We start from the raw sequence: 21,792 nt of genomic DNA, 5'->3' as shown, positions 1-21,792 counted from the left end.
AGAAAATCGTTCTTGGTATAAGCACTGCGCTTCTCATGCATTACGTCTCGCTTCTTCGTAGAGTTAGATCATATTCACGTACTCATCACCTTACACATAGTGGTTGCCTGAGCAAGAACTACGACACAAATGTATAGACACTACCCATCTCTTTCCCATCCTGCATCGCCTAAACCCTTCGATGTCTATGTGCGGCGTTAAACCACTAGCAAAATTAAATTACATTTATGAAGGGATTTGTCTTCCTTCAATGACCCCATTTAAGCCCAGATAGTGATAACCATTCCCATTGAATGGAGCATGTATAGTCGCTCAAACAAGATTGAGAGCGTGGTAGGCCCTATTATATATTCCTCGCATTTAATATTTGATCAGAATTAATTTGAATGTCCGCCTCTGTGGTGTAGTGGTTAGCGTGATTAGCTGCCACCCCCGGAGGCCCGGGTTCGATTCCCGGCTCTGCCACGAAATTTGAAAAGTGGTACGAGGGCTGGAACGGGGTCCACTCAGCCTCGGGAGGTCAACTGAGTAGAGGTGGGTTCGATTCCCACCTCAGCCATCCTGGAAGTGGTTTTCCGTGGTTTCCCACTTCTCCTCCAGGCGAATGCCGGGATGGTACCTAACTTAAGGCCACGGCCGCTTCCTTCCCTCTTCCTTGCCTATCCCTTCCAATCTTCCCATCCCTCCACAAGGCCCCTGTTCAGCATAGCAGGTGAGGCCGCCTGGGCGAGGTACTGGTCATACTCCCCAGTTGTATCCCCCGACCAAGAGTCTGAAGCTCCAGGACACTGCCCTTGAGGCGGTAGAGGTGGGTTCCCTCGCTAAGTCCGAGGGAAAAACCGAACCTGGAGGGTAAACAGATGATGATGATGATGATGATGATGATTAATTTGAATGATAATCAAAATATAATTAACCTCCATATAGGTGCAAACCCTGTGGATACGCACAACAAACATATCCATAGGTTCAATCGTTACTCAAAAAAGTTTATCTGAGAGGAACCATGTGTTCTTTCTTCTTTTGAACAACTGAACCTATTACTTCGGTACCGCATAATGCTGACAATGGTATACACAATGAGTTTGTCAGTGTTTAGGTGGCTGTTATAACTTCGTTATAAGGGTATCTAAGACTTCAAGAACGTCAGATCTTCATAAACAAAGCCTACCCGATTACAAAATGAAAATGAAAACGTGCCATACGTAAAGGAGGATCCGAATCCTCACTGCTCTGAGAAGCCATGTATATCTGATGTATATCTACCGTGCATAATTACACACAGCTGCCTAAAGCACAAAGATTTACGCATTATTACTCTGTGTTCATGTACCATTTTCATCTCACAATGGTTGCCCAGAATGACGACCGCCACTATCTTCAAGCAGGACATCGGCGAACGAGATTCTGCCGCACTCTTTCAAATAGACTCCACAGAACTAAACACTGATCCATCCACTGACTAATACTTTGTGATGTTTAATTTCCTTTTTTCTAAATGTAAGTTGTGATTTTTGACATTAAGGATACAAATTAGTTGGCTTTCGAGACAAAGTTTGAAAGGAAACACCATAGTTGATGTTATACAACAATTAAGTTATACGAAGTTTGTTGGGAATATTTTTAGCCATTTTGAAGTTTTTAGACACATAATCATACGTGCGATCGTAAACAATACTTATAGTCAAAGGTCCATAGTTCTTAAAAGAAGAAGAAATGGTGATGGTGATAAATGACGAGTTCTTCGAACAGATTGAGGAGATGCTAGCTTTCACTATATGTACTGAACAGAATTAGTTATCCGTTGTTTCTTCCAGTGTGGACCGCATCAATTTATTTGCTCTGTCAAAAGTTTCATGCATTCTGTGGTGTGGCACTTTGAATGACAATGATATAACTGGCATGGTCCACACTGAGCATTAGACGACACCGGCCGCATAAGCCTACGAATAAAGAGGGTTAATTTGTGCAAGTTCGTGGTATTCTTAAATTATACACATACTCTACATTGGCAGAAATGTACTTCTGTAAAATAAACACAGTCATAGACCACAAAGTGCTCTTCGAAGAGCTAAGGCTTGTAACATGCTAATAGCAACTTGCTAAAACGTCAAGTGGTAGAGAACGCACCTGGTTTGACCTCATTAGTTACGCTTGAGTACACAATTGGTAAATATGCATATAGAATGCACGTACGTGTCCCAGGTTTGCTCTCGGAAGACGGCCACACAATATTGGCTTGCTTAAGACGACACTCACTATAGATCTTGATAGCTTGTGCAGTATTGCTATGAACAGCTGCTGTAAATGCAAAAGAGAGAAACGATATACTCTTGCTAAAGTGGAATGTTTTAAGACTATTTACGGTTATAATATTCTACAATACTCTCTTGCACTGATATGGTAGAATTTCCTAAGAGACTGGCATCTCAGAAGTATGTTTATGCATGTCTGATGTAAGATAGAGGGAAGAAGTTTTGTAAGAACATGTTCGAATTTGCTTTTTTGTCTCCCATATCACTAATGATGTCAAATTTAATTTTCTTTCAGGAGGGGCGGGAAGCGACGCCCGAGATGGCGACAAGCCCTCGGCGTCAAGCGTCGCAAGTGCCGGGTTCGACCACTGTTCGGCCGAAGGAGCCTCCACCCATGGTGGTCCAGGGAGACTTCAGAAAGGTGAGTCTTCCATCCAACAATGGCAGTACAACGTATACACCCCTCTGTATTCCTTAGGACTAGTCTCCAGTTGAGGACTCCACAGGACGACCTGGAATTTAATACCATTATCAGTCACAAGATCCAATGCAAATCTCCGTTACAGAAATGTCCAATTTTTATAAAATTTATTAGACAAAAAATCTAGGCTAATAAATATGACAATGGATACTCTAAAAACGGTCCACTATATTACAAAGATGTCCAAATTACAAAGACGTTCAGCGCCCAATATCAATTCATATGTGGACTATTTAAATATCAGTATAGAATTTTTAAAAAATTAGTACATTAACGCACACGTGACATTAATATTGCAATGGATTTAACTTAGATTTAATGCTGCTTCTTCTTCTTCTTCTTCTTCTTCTTCTTCTTCTTGAAGACTCCCATCTATATTTAACTTCAGATGGTATGATATGGCACGGAGGTACTGTTTTGTTTTCCAAGAATCTCGCGATACATGATATTCAGATACGAACTTTCATATCTATTCATTCATCCTTTACTTTCTTGACCTATACCCACTAAGAATGCAGTACTTCAAACTGTGATATTTGTGAAAATTCTTACAGTTCAAGTGTTCCTGTTACTGTTCATCATAATATCATAAACTCTACCAAGCGATTTGTCTACGCGGTTTGGGTCACGTAGCTGTTAGTTTGCATTCAGAACACAGAGAGTTCGAATCACACTGTCGGCAGCCCTGATGATTGTTTTCCATGCTTTCCCATTTTCACGTCAGGCAAATTCTATGGCTGTACCTTCATTAAGGTTAAGGTCAAGCTTAATCCTGTCCTATCCTATCGCCGCTGTACGGGCCTATCTGTGTCGGTGCGACGTAAAGAAAATGGCAAAATAACCTACCTTACTATCATTCTTCGTTGCCTCAAGGAATCTGTTCTGAATACTCTCTTTCCGTGCTTCCATCGTTATTATTTTTAGCAGCAATCCGCCATCATTCTACCTTTCACTTCCGCCATGCTGCATTTATACTTTCAGGAGCATAATGCATTCCTTCCACGCACAGAGAGGTGTTTATTTAATCTAAAGTTACCACATTTACTAGCTATAAATTCTCAAACGATAACATTTTAAATGATGTGCCATGTTCCATTATTCAGAAGGACTGCTTAGAAATGTATGTCTGGCTCAGTCCACACGTATTTCGAGCTCGAAGAGCCAACTTTGTGTCAGTACATTTACTGGTACGTAAAATCAATCCTGCAGACTAAATTCCGACATCTTGGCGGCTCTAAAAACCGCGAAAGCAGTGAGTGGGAGGTAAAGCCAATAACATTATTATTAAAACCTCAGCCTCTCCCCCTCTTCAAAATTTACTCAAGGATATAAAAGAATATAATAATTGGATTGAATATCAAGCAAATACTGCATTATTAAAATCTTGAATATCTTTCATCCAGTAAGACTTGTTTCTGAATAATTCCTTATTAAAACAGATTCATCCACTTACTCCTCCCAGACTTTTCTACATACATACATACATACATCATGATTATAGACCATTATGCCTTTCAGCGTTCAGTCTGCAAACCTCTGTGAATTGACTAAACGTCGCCACAGCCTTCTATTTGCAGCTAGTGCTGTGGCCTCATTTAGTTCTATACCTCTTAACTCTGAATCGTTAGAAGCTGAGTCTAACCATTGTCGTATTGGTCTTCCTCTACTTCTCTTACCCTCCATAACAGAGTTCATTATTCTCCTAGGTAACCTATCCTCCTCCATTCGCCTTACATGACCCAACCACCGAAGTCTGTTTATGCGTACAGCTTCATCCTTAAAGTTCATTTCTAATTTAGCCTTTATCTCCTCGTTCCGAGTACTCTCCTGCCATTGTTCTCACCTGTTTGTACTAGCAATCATTCTCGCTACTTTCATGCAGATATCCTGATTCCACCCAGCTTTCACTCCCGTAAAGCAAACTTGGTCTGAAAACTGACCGATGTAAAGATAGTTTCGTCCGGGAGCTGACTTCCTTCTTACACAATACTGTTGATCGCAACTGCGAGCTCACTGCATTAGCTTTACTGCGCCTTGATTCAATCCCACTTACTATACTACCATCCTGGGGAAACACACATCCTAAATACTTGAAATTATCTACCTGTTCCAGCTTTGTATCACCAATCTGACATTCATTTATCTTGGACTTTTTACCTACTGCCATCAATTTAGTCTTTGAAAGGCTAATTTTCATACCATACTGATTGCACCTATTTTCAAGTTCCAAGATACTAGACTGCGGGTTTTGGCACAATCTGCCATGAAACCAAGTCGTCAGCATAGGCCAGACTACTTACTACAATTCCACCTAACTGAATCCCTACCTGCCACTTTATACCTTATAGCAGATGATCCATGTAAACTACGAACAACAAAGGTGAAATATTACAGCCTTATCTAATCCCTGTAAGTACCTTGAACCAAGAACTCATTCTACCTCCTTTCATAACCGAGGTATAACCTTGACTGCTTTGTTCTGCCACTTCAATAGAGGTAGATGTTTCCCTGATGATGCATGTTATGAATTGTCATCCTAATATGTTCCAGTTACTTTTTCTTTGTAAATGTACAGGTGAGCGGAATCTCGACAGAGATCTTCCGACAGATTGAAACGGTAGAGAATGACCATGACGCGACGACCGCCGCGGCGTTGGAAGCGGTCGAGAGGCGGGGTGAAATGGTGGTCCGCCTGCTCGACCCACGACATATGGGGCGTGCCGCATCGGAGGCTGCTAAGCGCTTCCTCGCTTTACAGGTAAGCATACTCTACAGGGAACACAACCTACTTCGGAGGAAAGCTTTCTGGTTTAAAATGTTGAATTATAGTATTGAATTCTCTTCTTAGTGAGGCTATCCCTAACGAATTTATTAACAAAAACTCATGTAAATCCGTGATTCGGGTATTCAACAGTTGTAATGTAAAGTAAACGCAATTCTGCAGCCAAGTCGTAACTATTTATTTAAGAATACTCTACTTTGTGAGAGAAATACACCTCGTATAACTCTTGGAGAGAGCCCGAAAGCGGATGGCGGTCATTAACCAAGGGTTGCTTGAAGATACAGCCTACAAATCATTTTGCTCAAACAATAGCGTTAGTAACAATTATGATAAAGCTCATACATTTTTTACATTTATTTCTAAACCAGTTGACTAAGAACTGTCCATCTGCAAATTGTATTTAGAAACAAAGTGAAGATGATGATGTACAGTCGTTAAGAAAAAGCTAATGAGCACATGGTATTGTTTGTTCATCACATTTAATATTTTATCAGAATTGTAATTATTCTCAAAATATAATTCACTTCCCAAATAGATACAACCTTTGGATACACACAACAAATACTATATTTATAGGTTCAATTGTTTCTATGAAAAATCTACCTGCGAAGAACTTACACAACACTACACTCTCATCTTTTTCGCGACTGTACTATTGGCAGCGAATCTTTCAGTGCATTCAAAAGTAACATGGTGCCTCCGTGGCTCAGGCGGCAGCGCGCCGACCTCTCACCGCTGGGTACCGTGGTTCAAATCCCGGTCACTCCATGTAATATTTGTGCTGGACAAAGCGGAGGCGGGACAGGATTTCCTCCGGGTACTCCCGTTTTCCCTGTCATCTTCTATTCCAGCAACACTCTCCAATATCATTTCGTTTCATCTGTCAGTCATTAATCATCGTTCCAGAGGAGCGCGACAGGCTTCGGCAGCCGGCATAATTCCTATCCTCCCCGCTAGATGGGAGCTTCATTCATTCCATTCCTGAACCAGCCGAATAACTGGAAACAGACTGTGGACTTTTTTATTTCAAGCCTGACAACTTTAATTTCGAACTGGTTTACATTAAAAGTTCTAAGAAGGATAACTTGCTCATATGTAAAACAATGCATCGTATCGCAGGTATCATACGCAAGGCTTACAGTGTGACCTGTTTTCTAAATCAGCTTCCTTAGCTTAGTCCGCAATTTGTTAAAATCTAATTGGTCATTCGATGCAGAGTGGGTCTCGACCCACAAATAGCCACGGTAGGTCCATGGTCCGACAGCTCTGCACCAGCCAACCGAGCAGAGGAGGGTTGGCCACGGCTCTACCGTGGCTCTACGTCTCTGCATTCGGAAGACGGGACAGGCCTGGCCCCAACCGTCGGCTGAACACTGTCCGAGAGGATTCTTCGCGCTGACCATACGTCAGCTCGTAGTCAGCAGGCATTCAGTCTGAGCAGCGATCGCTTGGTAAGCTAAGGCCCATCAGCGCTGTAGTGCAGTGGGGTACAATGCTTCTTTCCTCTACTTTTTGGATGTAATTAGTACATTGCATATCTGTCTGTTTTCACATCTGACGACCTAAGAACCAGACAGGAGATGGACGAAAATTGAACTAAATCTTCGATTTCTTTATACCTAATCCAAGATAAAACTAAAAATGAGGCAAAAATCTCAGACAAAATCATAATTTTATTTGTATAGATTTCTTACCTTCATCCATCCCCGAAGTACACGTAAATCTTACTCAAACCATAAATTTCGTCCCCATAAGACCTATCTGTGTCGGTGCGACGTAAAGCAAAATGGGGGAAAAAAACATGAATTTCACGTAGTTCCAATTCAATAAACTTACAACAGATGCTGAAATCAGTTCCTTTAATATTCCTTTAATCGTCAGTAAACTATATGAATATAACGTACCAGATGATTCTTCGTGTTGACCACACGTCAGCCTGTAGTCCGCAAGCCTTCGGGCTCAGCAGCGGTCGCTTGGTAGGCCAAGCTCAAAGCTCATAATCAAAATATTTTAAATAAATAAAAAGCAACCCAGATAAACACAATACAATAAACTCCAAGCTTAATAATATAGGTAACAAATACTTACGCTTAGAATAATACATTCACGCCCCTGCGAAAAGTACTAAAATCAACATAGCTCAATTTATACTTATCACCATTGTTTTAGTAGTTTAACACTGGTCTTGAAAACCAGTATAAATGCAGTATATCTCTTATAAAACTCAGAGGAAAGAATACAATAGTCCAAGTTTATGGTATGAAACAACAGGAACGTTTTCCAGGGTGGAGAAAAATGTTTGAGCTAGTTTATCAACATGTTCAGTGATGCAAGGAGTAGATACTTAACTCTCGATGAAGCTGACCGTTTCACACATACCATGGATCGTTCACAGAAATAAAAACTGGTTCAAAGAATTATACGTTTTTGTTCTGATCTTTCAAAAATATAGATATACCTAGGTACATGAACACTCCTTAGAAAAATAAGTATCCCTCTTTGTTCTCACTCAGTATATTAAGATGCATGTTTTCAGGACGCGAAGCACTTCGTGCACCTGGTGGAAATCGTGAAACGGCCGGGCCAGACGCTAGGACTGTACATCCGGGAGGGCAATGGGCTGGACCGCTCGGATGGAGTGTTCATTTCGAGGATCGCCCTCGAGTCCGCTGTGTACAACAGTGGCTGCCTCAAGGTGGGTGACGAGATTCTCGCCGTCAACATGGTGGACGTGACGCACATGAGCCTGGACGACGTAGTCATCATCATGTCCATCCCCAGGAGACTGGTGCTTGTCACTCGTCAGAGGAAAGCAGGTAGGTAATCTCAATATATTCTTCTTTATACGTGGGATGTAAACAAAGCAGTGTCAATATTGATAGGAAGCAATATTTAATGAATTAACAAGTACAATTGCATTATATTCTTTAAATGCAGTCACCCGCAAAGTCTATTACCTTTTGCCAAATGACGAGAAGCCGTTAGGAACCGTTGGCAAGGAGTTCTCTGTTGATGATAGCAACAGACCGCCCTACTGCGCGGAGTACAGATGCCACGTCAGGATATCGGTGGCCTCAGAGGGGTTCCTTCAACTTCGGAAACAGGTCGAAGTCACAAGGACTCATGTCTGGTGAGTACGGAGGGTGTTCCAAGACCTCCCAATGCAGCAGTTGAAATAAGAGCTTGACATTGTTTGCGACGTGACAAGGTGCGTTGTCTTGCAACACGATAGCGCGATCATCGCGCAGCAAACGTTTGCGCGGCATAGCCAGACACAGATGTCGCTCCAGATAAGCTTCACCTGACTGGGTTCCTGTCGAAATTTTTGTAGATGTAGCGAATCTGCGTGACGCCACTCATTCCATTGGCGCTTTAATTGAGGCTCGTAGGCTCGTGCCCACAGCTCATCAATGGCAACAATACGCTGCACAAATGCGACTCCTTCGTTGCGGTATCTGTCCAGGTGGATGCCAGCGAGTGTATACCGGTGCCATTTCTGTGAGTTGATGTGGAATCCAGCGGGACACAGTTTTCTTCGTGTTAAGACATTTCGTCAAGTATGTGCCACACCGTTTGATGACTGAGGTACCAAGCTCGATAGCTGCAGTCGCTTCAATGCGGCCAGCATCCAGTATTCGGGAGATAGTGGGTTCGAACCCCATTGTCGGCAGCCTTGAAGATGGTTTTCCGTGGTTTCCCATTTTTACACCAGGCAAATGCTGTTGTACCTTAATTAAGGCCATGGCCACTTCCTTCCCACTTCTAGACCTTTCCTGTCCCAACGTCGCCACAAGACTTATCTATGTCGATGAGACGTAAAGCAACTTGTAAAAGAAAAAGATGACCGAGACCAACCTCTAAGGATGATTCCCGGAGAGTCAATCAATGTCTACGGAAACGACACCACTCACGATGTCAATCTGATCTTGAGGAACGGACGGCCGACCTGTGCGGCGCAAATCCGCAGTCTCATTCCGGCCGGCACGAAACGTCTTGACCCATCGTGCAACCGTCCTGTACGGTAATCCATTCTCTCCGCGGGCTTCGCGTAATCTTCCACAACATTCTGATGCATTTTTGCCTCGGGCAACCCCGAATTTAATCCACGAACGCTGATCACCTTTTGAAAACATGCTTTAGAGCGGTGAAATCGACACTCCTCACTTCAACGCCACACAGCAACATCACTCCCAACTGGATGCCCGTCAAATACATATCGACAACAGTACCACATTACCACTCCCATATCTTATTTACGCATGCCCGATCTCCTGGACTACATTGTCACTACTTTATTTACAGTCCTCGTATATCCTTCCTGCCTCTCGGCGTCGGAGGTAGCAGCCACTTTCTAAATGCCGACTCTCTCCTCCTCATTAATTTGAAGATTTCGATCATCATGAGTAATTATCCCTACATGGGCTAGCGTAGTGGGGAGGTTGCCCCCTTCATAGACTCCGTGCCTGCTGAACTCTCTGTCAAGGGTGATCACCCGTGTTCCTCATCCAGTTTTAAGAGCACATAGACGTGAAACCTCCGTGCTTTAAGGCCCATTTTGTAGGTTCATATCTAAGAAATTATTTGTTCTAGGACTACCAAACCTTGCTCCCCTTTTAATATCAACTTAGTTTATCAACAGTCCGGCTCAGTGGCTAATTGGTTAGCATGCTGCCCTTTGGTCCCTGCGTTCGATTCCTGGCCGGGTCGAACTTAATTAGTTAATTCCTCTGGCTGAGGACTCTCTCTCCCTCCCTCTCTCTCTCTCTCTCTCTCTCTCTGTGTGTGTGTGTGTGTGTGTGTGTGTGTGTGTGTGTGTGTGTGTGTGTGTGTGTGTGTGTGTGCGTGCGCGCGCGCGCGCGCGCGCGCAGACGCGCAAGTCGCCCTTGGTGTCAACTCGAAAGACTTTCACTAGGCCTTTCCAGAAGCCATAAGTAGAACCCTGTGCGGATATAAAAAATATTATCCGCATCCGCACTTTCTTCATCCGCAAATGAATATCCGCGAATATTTTAAACATTTAATTACAGTACATTACACCTAATATATTGAAGGATAGATCTGTTAATACAATAGGCCTGATACCTGGCACCAGAACTCCTAGTGTCACATGTTTATGAGGGATTTTTTCTTGCGACAATTACCGACGTATTGACAATTGTTCCTTTCTTCCATTAACTAAGGGCAGGCGCAAATTAGGCTTAGATCATATTTACGGCATTATGGTCTCAAGGCTCTTTATATATCACCATTCTCCTATACCACTGTCAAGGGTCACCTAACCACAAGCAAAAATAAAAGTAAAACTGATTGAAAATAAATTTCATTATTTAGAAATTATCAGCAAAATTATCCGCACTGCCATACAGTTTGGATCCGCAAAGACACTATCTTCACGGATATCCGCGGAAAAATCCGCATCCGTGCAAAGCTCTAGCCATAAGGAAATAAAAGTTACTCAACGGGGCTGCAATATATCAACTAATCAGTATAAAAATTCAAATTTTTGCCCCAACTTTAGGTACAATTTTCACGGAATATATCGCTTCGTAAGTCCTAATTCCTTTTGTGTACCTACAATAATGACTTAAAAATGTATTCTAAAAGTACTTTACCCTATTAAAATTGGCTAGCAAATACAAAATACATTTGAAGATGATTAATGCCATACTACTTACATTGTAGGAAAATATACCTCGTTAAGTCTTCCTTGCAGTAATTAAAGGATTGTACAGACTTTGATTGCTCTACTCTTATGGATCACGAGAAGAGTGTGCCTTAAGATTAAAGCTGACACTTTCAGCCACTGTCACTAACAGCCATTGAAATTTTTGTTGCAAGAACGTAAACATATATTTTGGATTCGGGAAAGCGGTCTACATTCGAAGAAGTAAAAAAGTTATATTGACTATTCATGTCCATATGCCATTAAGGTGCCTGAAACTCGCCCTGACTCCTTCCTTTACGGATCTAAGGTGCACTGGTTGCGTAAGTAGGCAACCCTACCTATTAGACACTGGTGTTCTCATTGACTCGATAGCTACTGTTCTCTCTATATATACAGTATATATCATTTATTGTATGTATGTATGTATGTATGTATGTATGTATGTATGTATGTATGTATGTATGTATGTATGTAGGTATGTAGGTATGTAGGTATGTAGGTATGTATGTATGTATGTATGTATGTATGTATGTATGTATGTATGTATGTATGTATGTATGTATGTATGTAGTCCTAAACCACTGGAGCGATTTACACCAAACTTGGTACACTTACGACTTAGCGTCAGGAGACAAACCGTGTGGGAGTAAACACCCCAGGTACCCTTAGGGACGGGAGGTGCGAGGGGGTGACATAAAAGTATTCGAAAATAGTGTCGAATCCAACTTTTCCGGGTCGCTGAGATGAATAGTGACACTCCGGATAAGTCCAAGTCCAAGTGGTGGGGGCGAAGGTTGAGTGATATATAAAAATAATCGAAAATATTGTCGAATCCATACTTCAAAATCTCTTTATTTGCAAATGAGGTGTCTACCTCGGTGGCAAATGGTACACTAAAATACATTATTGTCAAGCACTAAATTTTAAATTAACAAGAGACGAAGAAAATTTTCCTAGAATACAATATTATACAATTTACGCTAATAATTTGTTCTATTAAACACATACATCATCCTTAATAAATTTATATTGTTTACAAAATTCTACTTATAATATCTCACAAACATAGTCAACTCATATACAGTATGTGAAATTACTTCTAATAATAATATACAACTGGTATAAGATTAAAATTAACATTGAATTTATTTACATATTTGTATTTTACCCATTTTGGAACCTAAGTAGCATAACGACCTGCTGCGTCTTAACCAGAGCCCCTTTTGCCACCACTTTTCAGAGTTCCTGAAGGGCCTTCACAGCTACCGTAGCGGTCCCAGGGCCCTCGAAGTCCCCACTGTACTTCACCCCTACAGGCAGTCCCCTACTTGGGCTGTCCAAACTCCATAGACCAGGGGATGGAATTAATCACACACATTTTTTATTTACAATAACCTGCACTGGTCGAATGCCCTCTAACATTTCATTTATTTTCTCTGTTGTTGTTTATTCTCTTCTTGAATATCTGTACAGATTTTGGAAAATGATCAAACACTACCCCTGGTAAACTGTTCCACTCCTTCACGCCCTTCCCAATGAATGAAAATTTACTCCAATCGCTTCTGCTAAAATTCCTTCTAATTTTGTACTTGTGGTCAGTTCTACCAATATAATTATTTTCCAACTGAAGCCTCTCACGGATATCTCTCCATGCTTCTTCTCCTGTATAGGCTCTATATAATCCTATAAGTCTAGTTTTCTCCCTTCTCTTACTTAAAGGTTCCCAACCAAGTTCCTTTAACATTTCTCATACACTACTCTTTCTCCGGAAATCCCCTGTTACAAACCTTGCTGCTTTCCTCTGCACACCATCTAGTTCTTTTATTAGGTATTCTTGGTGAGGATCCCAAACACTGTTTGCATATTCCAATAATGGACAAACCATACTTCAGTAACTTTTTTCTTTTAATTCTTTGTTGCATCCTTTAAGTAGCCTCATTATGACATGTAACGATCTGTATGCTTTCCCAACAATGTCATCAACATGACCCTTCCAGTGCAAATTACTTTCAAATCGCACACCTAAGTATTTGCACTTGTCATCTTTTGGGATAACTACCTCATCCAAAGTATATTCATATTCAGTTTTAAAGCTCATGTTTGTAAATGTTGTAACAGTTGATTTGCCTCCATTAATCTTCATATTATTTTCTTCAACCCATTCTTGGATACTGTCAAGGTCCCTTTGTAATTCTGAACAATCCTCAATGTTATTTATTTCCTTATAAACAATTATGTCATCTGCATACAATCTTATTTTTGATGTTATATTGTTCCCTAAATCATTTGCGTATATTAAGAAAAGTAACGGACCGATTATACTACCCTGTGCAATTCCCTTCCAAACTTTCTCTTCCTGTGATATATAATTTCCTACTTTGACTTTCTGAACCCTTGAATTTAGAAATGTTCTTATCCAACGTATAACCCTTACGTCCAATCCTATTCCCCCCAATTTCTTTAATTATATTCCATGTTACACTCTATCAAAGGCTTTGGAAAGATCTATGGCTATGCAATCTAACTGGCCTCCTGAATCCAACTGATCTGATATGTCCTGCTGAAATCCCACCAGTTGTGCCTCACAAGAAAATTTCTTTCTAAATCCATACTGGCTCCTCATGAACCAATTTTTATCATCACATATCCCTCTGATGTACTTTGCTATTAAACTCTCCAGTATTTTACACACTATACTGGTCAGGCTGATTGGTCTGTAGTTCTCTGGTTTCCTTTTATCACCCTTTCCTTTATAAATTGGTATTATTATAGATTCCTTCCATTCCTTTGGTATTACACTATTATTTATGACATAGTCAAAGAGAAATTTTAAATAAGGCACTATAGACCACCCCATCGTCTTGAATACCTCCCCAGTAATTTGATCACTTCCTGCTGCTTTTCCTTGCTGAAGCAGTTGGATTTCTCTGAAAATATCTTCATTTGTGAATGAGAAGCTTCTTGTTTCCCTCTGTGTCTCTCCCTCTGTATCTTCTGTTTCAGTTTCCAACTCCTGACAATCATCTACTGAATATCTGAATTCCCTACTAAAGAGGTTTGCTTTCTCAGTATCTGTTAAATATTGTTTACCCCCCTTCTCCCACCATTGTAGGAATTTGTATTCCTTTTCCTTTTTGATTCCTGACATATAAATACAGCTTTTTCCATTTCCTTTTGAGGTCATTATGCTCTTGAAGTATGCCATTCATATAATTCTCTTTTGCTTCCTTTTTCACTCTATTCAGTTCCCTCATTAGCTGTTTTCTACTTTCTCTACTCTCCCTACGTTCTTTGATTTTCCTATTTACTATTCTACATTTTCTTTTTAATTTTCTTATTTCCCTTGTATAATAAACAGGGTCTGAGGTCATTTTACCCTTCTTAACAGGTACAAATCTCTTCTCTCCTTCCCAAACGATTCCTTTGAATTTAGCCCAAAGTGTATCCACATTACTCCCTTCACTTATCCAACAACTGAATTGTGATTTAAGGTAAGTCCCAAATTCATCAACTTTAGTTTTTCTGTACAATTTCTTGTCTTGTGTGACCCTCTTATTAAGCCTTTTTGGTACCAGTCCTTCCATTATTACAGCCTTATGGTCACCTATTCCTTCAATTACCTCAGTTTTATCAACAATTTCCCATGGTTTAACCAAGAATACATCTAGTAAGTTATTGAGACGAGTCGGTTCTTGTACTACTTGTGTAAATCCTCCCTCCCAAATTAACTTATTTGCCAGTTTCTGTTCATGGGCTTCACTTGCAGCTCCATTCCATTCAACTTCAGGCTAGTTTAGATCTCCCCCAATTATTACCATATCATTATTATTGTTTTTATGAGTATAATCTATTATTTTCTCAAATATTTCCATGTCTCTTTCCTCTCTTCCAGGCCTGTATGTTCCTATAATTACAAACCTCCTTCATATTATGACAAACTAATTTTATCCCTAATATTTCATCCCTTTCATCGGTAAACCATTCATGTGAACAATAAGTTTCCTTCGCCAGAATAAACACCCCCCCCCCTCCCTTTTTATCTCCTCGATCTCTTCGATAGACTGTGTACCCTTCTGGAAATACTTCTCTATTACCCACCCCTTCTCTCAACCATGATTCTACTCCTATCACCACATCAGTCTCATAAGATTCCATCAATGTATCGATTTTTAATTGTTTATTTACTACACTCTGACAGTTTACCAAGAGCAATCTCAGACATCCTTCCTCCCTAAAACTTGACTGTTGCAATTGGGTAACGTTTGACTCACGAGTTGAGAACGTCCCTGGAACCCAGATCCTTGTACATAGATCTTGATTTAAGGGTCTGGGTTTTCTGGCAAGTTTCCCTGTATGTGCCAGTTTAGTGGTATGGGTTTTCTTAAGTACAGATTAGTTTGCAAATCTCTGTTGATAATTGTAGCAATTTGTCTACAGAGATTTGCTTTTCCATTACCATTCAGATGTAACCCATGCCTAGTAAATATTTGCCTGCCAAGACCTAAAGTATCTACTACTTAGACATTTCTAAAACTCTTACATAATCTCTTGATTTTTATATTTACATCATGTACAGCTTTGTTCACACATGAGCCCTCTAAAAGGTCATACCTAGGTGGCACATTAACTACAATTACTTTTGAGTCAGGTAGTTTGGAAATCTTACCTCTGAGAGTCATAATTAGTTCCTCACCTTCATTTGCAGCAATGTCATTTGTACCACTCACAATTACGACATAATTGTCCTTCTCTAACACAGGATCACAACTTGAAAGGACGTCTTCAGTTTTGGCACCTGGTTTTATTAGTCCTAAAACCTCAGTTTCTGGATTCTGCAGCTCATCCTTGATGCCTTCTGCCATACCCCGCCCTTGACTGTCTGCGTAGAGATGAATCTTTGGCGATCTTGACTTTCGATTGGTTTTCTTCTTCTGTAGGTTACCTCCACTGGATTTAAAATTATTTGGAAAACTTGGTATGTCTTCTTCTGGAACTTGCTGAAGTAACTGAAATCTATTTTGGCACTGCAAAGAGTTTTTTCCCGGTTTTAAGTTGTACGTAGTTTCTCCCATATGTTTAACATTAGGCCTAAAATGGCTACGCGTCACCAAATACAGTAGAGACAATACACGACACTGAGCGAGATATCGAGAGACAGCTATTGGAGCTCACTCTAGCGGATAGACCTGAACGGTACTGATTCTGTCATAAGAGCACGTGTATTTTTGTGTGAAGTTTTTGGTGTTATTTATGCGTTCTCAGTGAGTTGACATAATTAAATAGTAGCGTGTGTCATTCCTTGATATCTCCTCTCAACATGAGGGGAAAGGTATGTGCTGTGTTTGGCTGCAGTAATTACGAAGTAGAGAAAAATGCGCGCTCGTTCTTCAGGTTCCCTCGTGACAAGAACATGTAAGTAATATTGTGTTTGCATATATATTCTTCCAGTGACAGAGATTTTTATAGTACTTCATAATCTTCTGACCTGCTCGACCCATGTTTTAACGGGCTTAAAATATAATACGGATATTTTATTGTATAGTGCAGCAGTTAACCTTCAATACCGATGTGTTGTTGTAGGTGTGATCTGTGGGTTTTGAAATGTCACAGAAGCGATTTGGATAAAGTGTACAAGAAAGAAGGGACGTTACGCTTGTATAAGAATTATAAGATCTGTTCAGATTATTTCCAGGCCAGCGACTTTAAAAATCCTCGACTATACAGCCAATGGCATGTTACATTTTAACTCTAATTTTACGTAAATATTCCTCAAAGCATCACTATCGACAACATTTTCAAACTTTTCTTTCTTTTATCCCTCTTCTCAGATTAAAGCCGGGATTTTATAGATTTTCTTTCTGTTAGTAGGCTTTATGTTAAGAGGAAAATTGTCCAGCTATTAAATGTTAATTCATTGCATCATATGTGTAAGGAATGTGCCGATATTTTCAATGACAAATGTCTTAATGTGATGATACATTGTTTTTAAATGAGGAAAAAGGACAAATCCAACCGTAAGATTTCAGGCAGGTATGCTAAAGCTAAGAAAGTAATGCATAAATGAAAGATCAAGCCATTTCACAGCAGTCCATTTCACACCTTGTTTATATGTCTAATTTCAGTCTTTGAATAATAACCTTTTAAAAAATTCTTCATTCATTTATCCAGAATTGCTTTAGCAACTTCGAAGTTAATATCTCAATACCACTGTCTTTCTAGACGTAATTTATTTATCCATTTCCGTATATACATTTCCATTGATATTTGAATTTAGCGCGATTTGTTCCGGTCAAGTCACTAGGAGCGCCACCGTCGAATTGTCTCCCATTTTAGCAAGGCGAAATCCGTAAGTGTCGTGTATTGTCTCTACTGTATTTGGCGTCGCTTCCGTCCACGGCGATCTTTCTTCTCCAATGTCTTCTTTATCTTCCAGTTTCTTTATTCTGTCCTTTAAGCTTTCATTTTCATGTTTCAGAGCGCATAAATCTTATTGTAGCACTCCTAAAATCTTAATTATAGTTTCGTATGTCTCTCTTTCTTGTTGTTCTGCCTCACTTTCGGTTTGTTTACACTCGGGACACAGCCACTCACTTTCTTCAATATCAGTCCTATTTACAATATTTGCACAACGAAAATGGTACCATTCATCACACTTACGACACAGAATCCCATTTTTAACTACTCTTCTGCATTTGCCACATTTTTCACTGCATCTTACACCATTATCTACTACGGATATCACAGACTCACACACAGTAGTCGCCATCTTACTTCCAGATCCAGATTTCGGGGTCGCTGTGATGAATAGTGACACTCTGGATTTTAAGTCAAAGTTCAGCCCCCTTTGGAGTGAGGGGCGAGGGGGGAGTGATATATCAATCGAAAATAGTGTCGAATCCATACTTTTCGGTGTCGCTAAGATGAATAGTGACACTCCGGACGTTTTAAATTCCAAGTTCAGTCTCCTATGGGATGGGGGACTAGGGGGGATTGATATATCAAAATAATCGAAAATAGTGTCGAATCCATATTTTTCGGGATCGCTGAAATGAATAGTGGCACTCCGGAATTTTTATAAAACCAAGTTCAGCCCCGTTTGAGATAAAAAAACTAATCAAAAAACAGTGTCGAATCGGTAGTTCTCGGGGTCGCTGAGATGATTAGTAACACTCTGGATTTTTTAAAATCCAAATTAATCCCCCTATGGGGAGGAGGCGAGGGGAAAGTGATATATAAAAATAATCTAAAATAGTGTCAAATCGGTTGTTTTCGGGGACAGGGAATAATTAATTTCGCTCCAGATTTTTTATTAGTTCACGTGCTGCCCCCTTTCGTATAGGTGTGAGAAAGGGTGAAAAATGACCTAAATGACCGACATTATGGATGTATCTGTGTATTTTCCAGCATAGCTGACTACTAAATTTGGTGCAAATATGATTTAATATCTGTGAAAAATGGTGTGGGGGCTAGACACCCCTAGAAATAGTGTCGAATCGGTTGTTTTCGGGGACGGGGAATACAGTCATTTATTTCACTCCGGATTTGTTATTAGTTCAGGTGCAGGGCTGAAATATAGATAAAAAAATTATCAATAATAACATCGAATCCATAGTTTTTGGACTAATTGAGTGATTTGAACCAAACTTGGTACACTTATGACTTACCAGCAGGAGACTAACCGCGAGGTACAGGACACGCCTAGTATCTTTTGGGTAGGGGTGGGGGTGAGATTATGGGAATACAAAAATAATCGAAAATAGGGGCGAATCCATCGTTTTCTGGGTCGCTGAAATGAATAATAACACTCCGGATATTTTAAAATCGATGTTCAGCAACCCTAGGGGCGAGAAGAGAGTGATATATAAAAAATAATCGAAAATGGTGTCGAATCGGTAGTTTTAGAGGATGCTGAGATAATTAGTTTCACTCCGGATTTTGTATAAGTTGAAATTCAGCCCCCCTTTGGGGTGGGGGCGAGGGGGATGGTTATATTCAAAAATATTCGAAAAGGGTGACAAATCCATAATTTTCGGAGTCGCTGAAATGAATAATAACACTCCGGATTTTTAAGTCCAAGTTCAGCCCCTTTCTCGGGTGTGGGGAAGGGGCGAAGAGGGAAGTGAAATAGTCGAAAATAGTGTCGAATCCATACTTTTCGGGGTCGCTAAGATGAACAGTGACATTCGTATTTGTTAAAGTTCAATTTAGTCTCCTTTGGCATAAGTTAATGAGAAAGTGTGAAAAAGAAATTGTCCAAAATGACCGAGAAAATGGACGTAGCCTATGTATGTTTCAGCGTAGTTATCAACCAAAACTGATACACACATGACTTACTATATAGAAGAAATTGCTATGGGGTGTGGATGAATTATAAAAAACACAGAAATACCGGTTAAATATACACTGACTGACAGAGCAAATGCAACACCAAGAAGGAGTGGTTCGAAAGGGATGAAAGTTGGGGGGAAAACAGAGACGGCACGGACGAATAATTGATGTTTATTTCAAACCGATATGCAGGTTACACAATGCGCACGGCATCGACTCAGTAGCATGTAGGACCACCGCGAGCGGCGATGCACGCAGAAACACGTCGAGGTACAGAGTCAATAAGAGTGCGGATGGTGTCCTGAGGGATGGTTCTCCATTCTCTGTCAACCATTTGCCACAGTTGGTCGTCCGTACGAGGCTGGGGCAGAGTTTGCAAACGGCGTCCAATGAGATCCCACACGTGTTCGATTGGTGAGAGATCCGGAGAGTACGCTGGCCACGGAAGCATCTGTACACCTCGTAGAGCCTGTTGGGAGATGCGAGCAGTGTGTGGGCGGGCATTATCCTGCTGAAACAGAGCATTGGGCAGCCCCTGAAGGTACGGGAGTGCCACCGGCCGCAGCACATGCTGCACGTAGCGGTGGGCATTTAACGTGCCTTGAATACGCACTAGAGGTGACGTGGAATCATACGCAATAGCGCCCCAAACCATGATGCCGCGTTGTCTAGCGGTAGGGCGCTCCACAGTTACTGCCGGATTTGACCTTTCTCCACGCCGACGCCACACTCGTCTGCGCTGACTATCACTGACAGAACAGAAGCGTGACTCATCGGAGAACACGACGTTCCGCCATTCCCTCATCCAAGTCGCTCTAGCCCGGCACCATGCCAGGCGTGCACGTCTATGCTGTGGAGTCAATGGTAGTCTTCTGAGCGGACGCCGGGAGTGCAGGCCTCCTTCAACCAATCGACGGGAAAGGGAAATTGTTCTGGTCGATATTGGAACAGCCAGGGTGTCTTGCACATGCTGAAGAATGGCAGTTGACGTGGCGTGCGGGGCTGCCACCGCTTGGCGGCGGATGCGCCGATCCTCGCGTGCTGACGTCACTCGGGCTGCGCCTGGACCCCTCGCACGTGCCACATGTCCCTGCGTCAACCATCTTCGCCACAGGCGCTGCACCGTGGACACATCCCTATGGGTATCGGCTGCGATTTGACGAAGCGACCAACCTGCCCTTCTCAGCCCGATCACCATACCCCTCGTAAAGTCGTCTGTCTGCTGGAAATGCCTCCGTTGACGGCGGCCTGGCATTCGTAGCTGTACACGTGTCCTGTGGCACACGACAACACGTTCTACAATAACTGTCGGCTGAGAAATCACGGTACGAAGTGGGCCATTCGCCAACGCCGAGTGCCATTTATCGTTCGCTACGTGCGTAGCACAGCGGCGCATTTCACATCATGAGCATACCTCAGTGACGTCAGTCTACCCTGCAATTAGCATAAAGTTCTGACCACTCCTTCTTGGTGTTGCATTTGCTCTGTCAGTCAGTGTAAAAATGATAGAAACGACAAATATTTATGTACAGTCCATAATTTTGGGGGTCGGTGAGGTGAATAATGACACTCCGGATGTCGTTGTTCAGTCCCCATCGGCATGGAGATGAGAAGGGTTGGAAAAGAAAATGATCAAAATGACCGAAATTACGGTTGTGTGTATGTTTATTCCAGCTGAGCCCTCATACAAACTTGGTACACATATGACTTACTATGTGAAGAAAAAAATACTGTGGGGTAAAACACCCCTAGCACTCTTAGGGGAGGTGGTTACACTTTAAAACAAACGAAAATGACTAATATTAATGTCGAATACATTGTTTACGAGGTCGCTGAATTGAACTGTGACATCCTGAATACTTAAGCCGCAATCAATATGGCGGTTGAGAAGGGGTGAAAATGAATGTAAAAATAACTGAGATTATGGATGTGTGTTGTTAGTTTCCAGAATTGCTCTCTACGGTACTTGGTAGGCCTAAACATAATGACTTACCATCTGAAAAAAATAATGCTATGGAGATGAAACATCACAGCCCCCGCTGGGGGATAACGTGCAAAACTAATAGAAAATTACCTATGTTTATGTAGAATCCATTGTTTATGTGTCGCTGGTACGAATTTTGACGCTCTGGATACCGTTTAAGTCCACGTTCAGCCTCCACTGAAACAGGGGTTGAGAGGGTCTTAAAAGTAAATAGTCTAAAATGACCAAGATTAGTGTTGAATCCACTGCTTTTGGGGTCGCAAGGCTGATTGGTGACAGTCTCAATAACAGCTGAAA

The 21,792-nt window shown here is 41.3% G+C and overlaps 1 protein-coding gene across 1 annotated transcript in view; it reads left to right on the top strand.

Moving 5' to 3' along the window:
* Positions 1–21,792, top strand: part of RhoGAP100F (Rho GTPase activating protein at 100F) — a 660,953-nt gene that overhangs the window by 459,136 nt on the left and 180,025 nt on the right. Inside the window, exons 2-4 of the mRNA XM_067148290.2 lie at positions 2,551–2,676; positions 5,312–5,494; positions 8,055–8,334. Of these exons, the coding sequence (XP_067004391.1) occupies positions 2,551–2,676; positions 5,312–5,494; positions 8,055–8,334 (589 nt within the window). The remainder of the gene's footprint in view (positions 1–2,550; positions 2,677–5,311; positions 5,495–8,054; positions 8,335–21,792) is intronic.

The sequence above is a fragment of the Anabrus simplex genome, chromosome 1 (assembly GCF_040414725.1).
Source record: "Anabrus simplex isolate iqAnaSimp1 chromosome 1, ASM4041472v1, whole genome shotgun sequence".
NCBI lineage: Eukaryota > Metazoa > Arthropoda > Insecta > Orthoptera > Tettigoniidae > Anabrus > Anabrus simplex.
This window is presented reverse-complemented; position numbering and strand designations above follow the sequence as displayed.